This window comes from Ischnura elegans, chromosome 3 (genome assembly GCF_921293095.1).
Source record: "Ischnura elegans chromosome 3, ioIscEleg1.1, whole genome shotgun sequence".
Lineage (NCBI taxonomy): Eukaryota > Metazoa > Arthropoda > Insecta > Odonata > Coenagrionidae > Ischnura > Ischnura elegans.
Genome location: NC_060248.1, coordinates 14,708,119 through 14,721,047, shown reverse-complemented (window position 1 = coordinate 14,721,047; position 12,929 = coordinate 14,708,119). Strand labels below are relative to the sequence as shown.

General features: G+C 38.8%; 1 protein-coding gene across 1 annotated transcript in view; it reads left to right on the top strand.

Annotated features, from left to right (window-relative positions):
- The window catches only part of LOC124155472, a 135,277-nt gene that overhangs the window by 28,535 nt on the left and 93,813 nt on the right, over window positions 1-12,929 (top strand). Inside the window, exon 2 of the mRNA XM_046529307.1 lies at window positions 7,066-7,182. Coding sequence (XP_046385263.1) covers window positions 7,066-7,182 — 117 coding nt within the window. The remainder of the gene's footprint in view (window positions 1-7,065; window positions 7,183-12,929) is intronic.

The window sequence follows — 12,929 nt, the reverse complement described above, 5'->3', positions numbered from 1 at the left end:
CAAAGAGCTTCACACAGCCTTTACATGAAATAGGATAGGAGCAGCTAGGGACTTGAGGCCTGCGTACTAGGCTTTACGTTAATTTACGCCAATGCATGGGCTTTACGCAAGGTTATATTGCTTGAATTAATTTGTTCTCTATGCTATTTCATCCGCTGGTGTCCTAACACCCTCCGTCACAAACCTGTCAAACTATGTTCTTATTCTGTGGAGATACCCACATAGCAGAAATACGTCTCGGATACGTCTCTGAGACGTCTCGAATATCACATGTTACGTCTCAGAGACATTCTGAGAGCTTCAGAGGCATCTCTGAGACTTCTCTGAGATGTCACTATGTCCAAAAAAAAATGGTCTATGTGACATCTCTTGTGACGTCTCACATAAGCCTGAGCTCTGAGATGTCTCATTAGACTTTGTACTAAGGTATGCTTTAAATTTAGGCAAAAAAATAATTAAATTTAAATTATACAGTTATGGTCTACTTTTCTCGATCATTTTTAGCGACAAATTTTGTGATGGATCACCTTTTGAAAATAAGAAACCCATATTAAATGTCGTGATTTTAATAATCAAAACTGCAGATTTGCACCGAAAAATATATATGGAAGGCATTGATGGCGTTTAAATACGTTTTTTTTAATTCCTGAACGTCTCACGATTACATCTGTGAGACATTCGTGATATTCGAGTCATTCGAGACCATAGTGAGACTTCTCTGAGAGGTTCGTTGCTATGTGGTTACGTAAATAGAGAAACTGCTGCTATTTATATTTGGATGCCAAATATGAAGCTCCGCGCTCGGTCGAAGAGACACTCTGGTGTAACATTTCTTCGTCATCAATAGGTTTGCAATGAATGGTTGTTTGGGAAGTGAGCGATTAGAGAAAGGTCAATCAGAGTATATGAGAAAGAAATAAGGGAGGAGAAGATGGGGAGGTCACTTTAGCAGTAAGACTGAAGAGAGTTACCCTTGTGCTTTGTTCATACTCGCGTGCTTACGTAATGGGCAGAGTATTCTCATTATATCGCTCCTATCGACGCGCCGCGGTAAGCGACTCAATAGGTATATTGAGTGATGCTGGTATCCACATTCGAAATATCTAGTATGAAGCTCTTTCACAAATGTGATATTTCAAAAGAATTAAATAAACTAATTATCTTCTTTTGAGGCAGCCCTTGTTAATGATCTGTTAGTGGCCTGCGAGTAAGGGTGCGATTTCTTCTCCCGTGACCCGTGGTCACCGATTCGCATTTGAAGAGGGCGGGGTGAATGCCTTCGTGCCCGTGAGATCTTCCATCCTCTTAATCCTTAAGTGCATAAAGTTATTTTTGTCAAATATTCATTTAGAAAGTAATTATTTTGGCTAATAAGGTTTATTTTTTAAATATATTTCTGCAATTCTTAAATTTTTACAATGAATAGTTTAAGTAATACAGCCCGTTCGATACATCGGACGGTCAGTTGTCAGTGCTGATTACAGATTCAAAGTAGTACAGAAAAACTTGATAATATTGAAAATAAAAAGATCAACCTTTAAAAGAAAAATGATATGAAAGTTATCAACATATTGAGCAAAATACTACAATGAAAAATAATTTGCTTACCCCGTGCGGGTGACTGAAATTTATTTCAATGCCACGTCTCACATAAATGCTTCTCAAGTCGATAAATTCAGGGAATAAACTAAAATATTAGCAGGGCGGTGAAGACAGACATCCATTTGGACTTTATATAGTATCAAATTGTAGCACTAGTCAACTGGAACCCAGAAAAAAAATAAATACGCGCGTCCGATATATCGGACGCTATTCGCTAATGGGTTAAGAAGGAAAATTACGAATGGTTTTTCTCACGGACGAATTCTTCACCCCTTGTCTCTCCTTGATTGCAGTAGATAGTGACACTCGGCAGTCACCCGGTACTTCACGTCAATATCACAACCGGATAGTGTTGCTTCGGTAATATAATAGACAATCCCACCTAGACTTTTATGCATATAATGTTGACCTTCCGAGACACACGAAAAACAATGACGTTTATCCTCGTTTTAAACGAAGATATTGTAGATATACTCCGTATTCGGAATTCACAATGAACACAGGAATGGTTAAAAAACCGTAAGCCATTGGTATAGTGTCCCTCCTGAAGAGTAATAGTGTACCAGGAACGGCTTGACTAATTAATTATTAAGGTGAAGGGGACTGGTAAATAAAGACGTCATTATCTTTCTCGAAGCCATTTTTAATCTTCTGTATGAATCCGTAAGATGATCTCCTCGTTTTGGACCACCTTCGAAAATCAGAGAAGAATTGCACCAAAGCAACGGTGAAGTAAGAAATGTGGGAAAATAATTGAATATATGATTGATTTTATTCTGATTTTACGGCCTATTTCGTTTTTGTCTGTGTAGAAAAGTGAAGCATTTTGTGGCCTATAGTTGTCGTGTTAAGGCATTTAAATTCAAGTTACTATCTATTCTTTGCCTGTTCTTTATTTGGAATAGCTTTATGATTCATTATCATTTGAAGGGACGTGGTGAAAATTTATCCGAGTAGTTTCCAAGGAAATAGCATATAGGCTTGAATAATGTGTTGGAGAACTGGAGCTGTGGCGTTTCACTTTTGATATTCGCCTTGGCAATGTGGCGCTCTCCTAGCAATCATACTGATCTATGGCATTCTATGTCTGGCAGCAGGAACCATCTTGTCCTGTAAAGCTGACTATACTCCTTAAAGGTGAAAGATGCCTCGGTAGTAAAAACGGTAGAACACTTCGCGAAAATCCGGGTTCAAATCCCGTTCGTGAAAAGTGATTTTTTTTTTCACTGTGAAAGTTTCGCAGCCAGTCAAGCTATTGAGGGTTACTCCGGCGTTACGTTCGCCGCTGGATATTCCGCTGTTTTTCCTCGAAATTGTCGATAGAGTTTCAATTAAATTGACATGGATCGGCCAAAGAGTTAAGGTTTTCCCAGTGTGTAGAGGAATTGGAAACGGCACAATTTTTATCAGGTTTCGTCACCAGAGTATGCCATCATACTTTTGCTTTCGCGGTCAGAGAATTTTGGTCCATTGAATATAATTAATTTCCATCCGATGTGGTTTTGGCAGTTTCTTTCGCTATTAATGAAGATAAAGAAGTTATTTCTCTTTGAAAACATTACTCTTTGATCCTAAGAACCAAGACGTAAGGCCGTGGTCTATCAAAGCGGCATAACTGCTACAATTTTGCCTCGTTTAACGTAGTTGGTTGGTCAGTGTAGTGCTGGTTGGTTTCTACACATTAGAGGAAAAACGAATTTCCACATTTGTCTGTTCGGTAAATAATATCTCTTTATTTATCGTTTCTGTCGGACCTGGAAATATAGTGGGGATCTGATATGATGTTCTCCATGTCGCTCTGACAGATATATATTCTCAATTGTATAAGTAATCTAAGCCTAACGCGCAGTCTCTGAGTCTCTATAGGCTCCCAGGCTTAGTCTTTTAACATCTGTGTATCGCTTTCTGTACGCCCGTAGCCGTTTTTGACGAATCGCCCAGCTTTCCGTTGTATTTTATGAAGTTCTTGTCTCTCTGCGTCGGCTCCCAGGTGCTCACTTCATATTCAAGGGGTGGCGGGAAAAGTGCGAAATAGCACCTCTTTTTTACTTTTTAATCAGAAGCCCGCAGTACGCCAGACGAATCTTAGCTTCTACAGGGCTGTGCCACGAATGTTTCTTATGTTATCCCCACGATAGGTTCGAAGTTACCGTAACTCCCAGATATTTCACATGTCGCCGATATATTAACACCAGCCACAGCGAATACATGCGGGTAGTTGGATAACCTATTCAAATAATATACCGCCATGCATTTGTTCATATTAAGTTCGAGTCCCTACTCTTAGCTAACGCTGTTTAAACCCGACGGTAGAATTTCAAAGCCTCAGAGGTCACTAATTTCGCGTTAGATGAAAGTAAGTCAGCAAATAGACGTATTTTACTTCTAATTGGGGATCAAAGGTCATCAATGCATGTAATGAGTAAAAGGGGGCCGATTACCCTACCTTGTGGGACACCTGATGTCACTTTAACTACATCTGGGGTAATTCCGTCAAGAACTACTTTTTTCTTGTAATCACTCAAAGTCGCGTATCGAGTTTACATCTACATAATACCTTGCGAACCACCTCTATGGTGTTTGTCAGGGGTTGATCAATCACCAGCATGCATTAGGATTCCTACATGCACACCACACGGTCCAAAAAACGTTACGCATACTAATTTACTATTCTCCCACATTCATGCAAAGGCAAAACTTACTAACTGCTTATTAGACCATTCTGACAATAAAGCAAGAACACACAAACGATTATTTTCGAAATATCAAGAAAATTCAGGAACATGCATTGAGGAATACATAGTAGGCTATATTGCAAGTCACTTGATCTATTTGTGAGTTCTAACGCTGCCATTAGTCTCTTATTGACCGTGGAAAAAATGACATTCGGAATCTTTCTTCTTTTATTTATATGATTTGCCACTATTTCGTTCAACCCGCATGACTGTAATATGTGTAAATGTTTTTTGCGTTGTGCCATGTCGAAGGGCCTCTTAAAATCTAGAAATACTGCGTCAAAGGTGGTTCGTACTGCGCCTTTTCGATTCACTGCAGTTAAAAACGTCGTGAAGAAAGAGCGCGACCTGTGTTTCGCATGGTCTACCTTCCCGGAAGTCGTGTTGACAGCCATGGAGGAACGACCCTTGCGACCCTTAACACGTTGCGTACCGGGGTAAGATAATGTTTAGAATATAACTTTACGCAATCAAACGTTACCATGCATCAATTCATTATGAATAACGAACAACAACTGAAAACGTACTAACGAATACGTATTGTACGCTTTAAAATTGTTTAAGTTGACGCGCCTAAATGACGAGAATCTTCGTCATCCGTCCAGAATGTTCGGGAAAAAATTACAAGAATTCTCGCCATCCGTACTCAACGTTAAGTACAATGCACTCTAACCGTGAATTACTATTTCGGAACTGTCGATGCGACGCAAGCGCTGTGACCTTCGGCACGTGCATCCTGCGGTTGACCCCTGCGCGGCAGCCCTGCCCTTGTATTCCCCCTTTGCGCATTGGCATATCCGGCGCACGTGTTAGTCCGCGCCACAGCCACCAGAGGCGGGCGAGTTTATGCTACTTCCCAGTTGCGCTATTTTCATTAGAACGGCCAGTCTCCCATACCCCAATACCTATATTTTAAATCTTGAAAATTTACTCGTGGGCTCCTTCCCACATATATTTTTCCGAATTCCCTTTTGCCAATTGCTTTCCACATGCATTTAGAAGATATTTAGTACATATTGATGAATTGTAATCGTAAGTTTTGTAAAATATTGCTATTTATAACCATTATGAATTGTTCGATATCGATAAGTATTTCTATAATATTTTTCAATGCAGAATTCTATTGATATAAGGAAACAGAAAAGGTGAGCTTTGAAGTAAACATAAAATGAGAATTTTTTTCTATGAACGTCGTAGTTGATTTACGAGCACTGGAATCTCATGCTCAGTATTCCGTACGAATGATATATTACCATCTTTTACCTCCAAACGTGTCTTTACGTGCCTCTCTGAACGAGATAATGATCACCAGCGAGCTAATTATATCACCAACTTTTGAAAAGATGGTGGCAGCTTTCGCGTTTTATTTTTTAATTTTACACTCGCCAGAGAATGGCCGAATGGTGGTAAATTTTTACGCCGCAACTTGTCACTCGCTTCCATTTGCGGAATTCCGTTAATCAATTGCGATTACGGTTGTCGGTGAGCTACCGCATTGAAGACTTTCGAAGTACCTATTGAAGACTTACTGTCGTATTGGAGTGGATTTAAGAGTGTGTTTCTAATTAATGCTCCTCTTAGTGCCGAAAATAAAGATCATCCGAGGAGGGAAGTAGTCGAGTGTCATGGTGGACGTATAATGGATTACACATTTTTATAATGCCCCAATTTGCATTTCCTCTTGACTATTTTTTTCTTCTTTGACAGCTCCTTCTCGGAGCGCCTGAGCTGAGTTAATAATGTGTGCCCTCAACTTTGACCTTTAAAATCGCCGACTTTCATCGATCTCTTCTATTTTTGCAATTCTGTCTTTTCATATTTACCCTTATAAGCTTACGTTTTCCAAAGGGACGCAAATAGATTTTTATATTTACTCTATCTCTTTCTCTTGCGATTATCAAAAATGATCTTTTTTTAAAAGATACAAACAGGTCAATGACGACGCATTCCTGCCGTATTTTTCATGCATTTTTTAAATCTGATGCTTGCTTCAGGATTTGGGCGACGAAACGTCTGAGCTTATAGCCCTTTCACGCATTTTCAATCTTCTCTGGATGCGGAATTTAACAGAAATTTCCAACCCCTAATACCAGAGATAAGTCATTTGAATACTTGGATTCCTCTAAAAAAAATGATCGAATTACGAATGCTCCCATATTTTTTCTTGCTATAAAAACTTAATACTGCAAACTGATAATTATAACTTAGTAAAGATTATTTTGGATAGTTAAAATCGCTCTTTTCGAACATTGGTTGAGTTGCTTAAATATTATCAGATGAGGCCGTAGGTAAATAAGAATTGTAGTGTCAACAAGTTGTCAGCAAACTGTGTTTGTATCAATAGTTTTTTAAAAACTGTTCTGACAGTTTTTTCATTAAATGTAGCTGTTGACAGCCTTTTCTTTTATGTTACTATTGTCTTCGTATTCAGGATTAAAAAACCTTCTCCAATCCATTTTATGACTGATGCGCGGATTTTGCTGTTTATGAAGAATTTATATTTTGCCTTTTTTATGTTCTGTATTATTATGAGTCATATTATGCCAAATTGTTGTGATCTGACCGCTTTGACATTCGAACAGACTTCGGTTGCTTACGGAAACAAGTGAACGATGTCATGCGCAAGCAGCGGCTCGCCCTCTCTCTCTCGAGAGTGGTATCCGCGAGTGAACGATGACGTGGTGATGCTGTCCTGTGTCTGATCCTTGCCTATTTCTCTTTCTTTCAGTTTCATCAGACTATCAAGACATATCTGCACGACAGGGTGTGGGAGTTCCATTTCTACGTGAGCAAGTCGTGGCCTGAGGAGCCCATCATTCTCCACTTCCCCGGAATCACGAGCTTGGTGAGTCCTCCTCTCCACGAGGAATTGCATTTTCAAGACACTTCCCCCGAGAGTGCTTCGACAAAATATATACAATGTTCAAACTCCGTGGTTGAATCACGTGATTAGCTACAGTTCCGATTGCTGCAAGCATTCGGTAGTAAGCATGTTAGCATCATATTCCCGGCTCCTCATGTGATTGGTAGGGGAGAGCTGCCTCTATTTGTACCGGCTCCTAATTTATTCCACCTTGGTAAAACCGAAGGACGTGGAATCTTGAGACTTCTATCGTGCGCAGCTTTAACTAGGTCGTACTAGACGCCAAAATACCAGTCGCCGGCTTATTGCGTTTGAGAACAGTTTGTGTTTGAGAGAAAAAGTATTTGGTAGTTCCAAAGCAATTTCCTCTTCACTTTGCTAAGGGAATAACAATAATAAGATAAATGGAAACAAACTGTATTAATTATTAGCTGAACATGTACATAGATACCTCGGTTTTCACGAAGATATGACTCTATAAATCCTATGGTTATTTTGAAAGGAAATAACAAAGACAAAATGGCGGAGTTTCCTATAAGGTACCACTAGCAGTTTCCTTTATTGTACCGAGGCAATATAGAGCACCGTAGCGATATTTAAATGATGATTTAGCTGTTTTTATGTAAAGATATATTTATTCGACGTACTATCGTCAATTATACTAATTTTTAATGTGCTATTTATTGTGAGTAAGTAATTTGTATTACCGTATGGGTTCTAAAAGAAAATAATGCAAGTGGAGCGTAAATGAAGTCCATTTGGCCGTAGCAGAATATTCAAATGGGAATATCGCCAATTCCCAAGGTAAAAGCAATAGTAGCTTCTACTTGAGCTCCAAGGCGCGGACACGGAGGTTACGCTTGACGATTAGTACATTGAAGGAAAAACTCAAATTAGCGAAAGAGGAGAAGGCCAAACCTGCAAAATTACCCGTGAAAAGGAAATATTTTGGAGGCACTGCAGTGAAATATACAAAGAAACCAAAGGATGGAGCTGAGGTAGAATGGAACAATGCGAGGAAGATAAGATGGAAGATATGATAAGGTATCTGCAATGCAATACATATGGATTCATGCTCAGAGCGCAATAAGTTTTTTTTATAATGTCTATAATTAGATGCAGAGGACATTAGGAAGAGAATTGCTTTAGCAAAGGAGGCGTTCATGAACAGGAAGGAGCTTCTGAGAGGATCGTTTTGTAAGAGTTTAAAGAAAAGGTTAGTGAAGAGTTTGATCTGGAGTGTAGCGCTCCACGTTGCGGAAACGTGGACACTGAGGAAAGAAGACGAGAGAAGATTGGAGGCATTCGAGATGTGGGTATGGAGAATAATGGAGAAGGTGAAATGGACGGAGAGGAAAAGGAATGACAAAGTGGTGGATATGGTTGGCGAGGAGAGGCAGCTTTTAGATGAGATACGGAGGAGACAGAAGGCATGGATGGAGTTAGTGCTTAGCGGGGAGGGGATGTTGAAAATGGTGTTAGAGGGTAGAATGTTAGAGAAACGAGGGAGGGGAAGGAAAATAATAGAATTTTTAGATAGATTGAAAGGGAGTAGCCTTTACAGTGAATTGAAGAAGGTAGCGCTGGAAGGAAAGGGAGGCTTCCAGATCACTTCTTTAGTACTCCATGGAAACCAATCTTAATCGGTAGTATATAATAATAATAATAATAATAATAATAATTAGATGCATTGACTAGCAAGGTACAGCAAAATGCTCATGATAATAACATTGACATAAAATGCGATGGATTTATTTAGCTTCGGCAAAATAATTGGTTGGAGTAAATCCGTGTTCCAACTTAGGAAACCACTGGTACAAATTAGGAGACCAGTTTCCTAATTTGTACCACTTGCAGTTATTTAGAAATTCATAAATATTTTTAACGTTGTGACTTTGAACATTTTATAATCGAATCCTTTGCCTTACATCACGCTGAACAAGATAAAATAATATTAAACACTGTGTAACTTATTATTTGAGCTGCATAAAATAAAATGTAAAAAGTGGTACAATATAGGAAACTCTCCCCTATATTTTATCCGCTCTCCTGTCGAAAGTGACCGTTTTGCCTGCATCCCTTTTTATTAGTACCTTCCGATGCGTTGTGAAACCAAATAGCTCAAACTGTAGAATACATTAAGTTTTGGCGGCCTATTGTTAAATTTGTCATTTGTAGTTTTTTTTTCAAATGTCGCGGGCATAAAATTGTTTTACAACCCATACACTGCATTTGATGACACTGTTTTTGACGACATGTCTGGAGTTCAAAAACTTGTGTGCGATTATCATTTACGAAATTGTAAGAGGACGCGTCACTTCATATATCGTAATTGGTAATTTTCAACATTGAATTCATTTATTAAACTTAAGCTATCGTCTTGAAGTTTTTATGGCGTGTGAAGTGACAGTAGGTGGTAATTCCTCTATTTTGCGGAACTGATAGATATGGGAATTCGATTTTCCACCGAACAATAATGGACTTTTATAAATTATAGACAGAATTTCGTCAGACCGTTCCGTTTTATTTGTTAACGGCTGGAGTCCTGACTCCAAAGTCATCGCCCTTGGTAATGTACACGATTGAGTTGTCTTGGAAGGAATAGAATTAACAAAAGAGACTTCGAAAAAGCTGCTCAGTAGCAATAGAAGGCACCCAACATTGAAATACCCTACTCGAATAGATTATTGAGGAAATTGGAAATATATAAGTTAAAATTTTAGTGAATAGAAACTATTTAAATGCGAATACTTCTCCTTCTCAGTGAGTATTTCATTCGAGGGAATTACAGTTTCCGATCGAAATGAACGTCTAAATCAAAGTTATCGTCGGAATCAGGCAATTAGAACCATTATCCTCATCACGTGGCCTGGGAATCTCTCTCGATTGATACGTACGGGTCGCTACCATTGTTGAATGATGATTCTTCTTCACATGATGTAGATGCAGGATTTGAACTCGGATCTCCAGAATTCGGTGAAGATGCTCTACCACTTCAAGTATCTTCATCCTCGGTGAAATTTTTCCTCCTCCTTCCTTAAGATGACAAAGTGGTATGCCAGATAAAGTGCCACAGCCCCGATTGGCTAAAGCGTCAACATCGAACGCTAGGGCATTCACTGTGGTGAGGGAAATTACCACGGACTAGCCAGCGGCCTATCTATATTCTCGTTAAACATTATAAAAACGGAATAAGAAATTAATAAACACACACAATTATGTTCCATGTAGTAAATACATACGATTTGTAAAATAAAACTCAAATAAAATTTCTCACTCACTCATTAATAGAAATACTCACGCATTAATAGAAAGAAATAAAAATAATAGCATAAAATTCAGGGGGAAAGTGAACGGAAATTGGCTTACTTTAAGATAAAAGAAAAAATTTCTCCCGATCCTCCCAGGAAAGTTTGATACGGCGTTCACAAATGCGCTGCTAGATCCCTGCTGAGCAACTTAGGGGGGCAAAATGTCATAATAGAACTGAACCGAGCTCTTACAGAGGGCCGGAACCCTCGGGGTACGCATGACGTGATATCACGTCATCAGCACCAGGGGATAGCGCACCATGACGTGATATCACGTCATGCCGCACTCAAGGTGTTAACGGAATCACCTGGCGCAAATATGATTTTCGGATGATTATTTGTTATTCTTTTTACATGTATTATTATCTTAATCCCCCCTCTCTCTGTTCCTATCTTCGTTTTTTTTTCGTTGCTGTCATGGAATTCGAAAATATGGAATTGGCCTAGTTCGATGGGGCGGGCTCTAAAATGTCGATCCAATTACGAGTGGCCTCGGTGGCGAAAGCAGCAAAATTCCTTTCCCCTCCGTCCCTACGGAGGGGCGTGTAGAGGGGACCTACTCGAGGCGCCGAACGACGCCCGAAGGCTTTCCGTATGTCCTTCACGCAGGGTCGCAGGCTAATTCATCTTATCTCGATTACAGACTCGTTTGTTGTCGAATTATTGTTTACGCGAACGAAAAGTTTTGCAATCGAAATCAAACCAGTTTCGTCCGCAGTCTCATCCTCGCAGTTGTTTTTTTATGTGTCTAAAGATGGCTGCAACATGCGACCGCGACCAGAACAAAGATTTAATTTTTTTTATGAAGAGATCATTCGGAATTTGTTTGCAACTTATAGTTCTCTGCATATTACTGCGTATGTTCATAATATAACATAATTTATTCGTAGGCTTTAGTTAATAACAATAATAATTGCCTTTATTTGCGTATACAAACTTGGTCCTTCTAAGCCATATGGCTTGTCAGAAGGTTCCAGTTATTCAATACAACATTGAGAGCATAGCATTTATATCACAAGTTTCAACTTCAACTTTAGGGGCTTTTAAACAAAACTATGATAATTTAATATATTTTGTACATTTCAGATTAAAATAAATAAATTACAATTTTACAATATCACTTATTAACCAATCTTTCACTTTTCTTTTAATGTCGGCCAAAGATTTGAGGTTGCATAAAGCCTTTGGCATACAATTGAAGGTATGAGGTACAACATACTTCAGCAACCTTTTACCGTACATGTTATTATAAAGATAAGTTTGCAACAAAGGACTGTTGCGTTTGTCCATATAATGTGTATTATTACATTTAATTTTGTGCTCATTTTTTTCAGTTGTCTAAAAATGTTTTGAATTATGGACTAAATTTTTTTGGCGACGAATGATTAATTAATCTTTCAATGCGGCTTCCGTGAATATCGTTCTAGAATAAAAACATTCGGCGTCAAGTGCAGCTGCTTGCATTTCAGTAGCGTGTCAATGGAGTCGTCACCCGTCTCAACTTGGCGGACGGGATTAATCGATTGCGCCAGGAAGGTTGAAATCGTTTTGAGAAAGTCGATTATCGACGCTGTTACTTTGAATGTCGACCAGTCTATGGAGTCTACTTAGGTCGACGTTTTTTGACGTTATCCCAAAGTCCGAAAAAAGCTAATCTTCTATAGTATTTCTACTGTATAGATACCTTTTTCTCAACTTATACGCAACCAAACTCTACAAATGAGGTACCAAAATGCACGGAATTTATCAGAGAACATGCGACGGCATATCTTACTTCCTAAATATTGCTATTGTTTCCTAAAATTGGTTTTCGCATAATTAGAAAAAAAAACAAAAACCGGTAAATATTCCTGACGTTAACGGTGCACAAGCTGATACATTTGTTCATTTGCTACAATATCTCGCATTCTTCAAATAACTTTTATCAAAATGCGGCTGATTCCACATTCAAGTCTCCTGTTCATACGTAAGTATGAGTCATCATGTGCGTTTAACAGAGGATAGTGTAATTACTTCCAATGTTATGTTTAAAGAGGTCCTCTGACCTCAATTTGTATATGAACATTCCAATTAAATTTGTACATAAGACCCTGCCTTTTTTTCTACATTTTAAAATTAGAAACGCGCCTATCCCTCTGTGGACCTGCATTGAAAAGAGCGGGGGAAGCCCGCTGGGAGCGGGCGCAGCACGCTCGTATTCTTTTAAAGGGAAATTATAATTCTAAATTAGAGTACTGTAGCAGGGGCGGATCTAGGATTTTTTTCTGGGGGGTATAAGGGTCTGACAGGTCTTTTCATATTTGAGATTAAAAACAAAATACGACAATTACTGTAGAAAATATTCTCTTTACTTTGACATGAAAATTATTAGATTAAATAAATGATTGAGGCTTCGTAATACACAAAATAAAATGAACG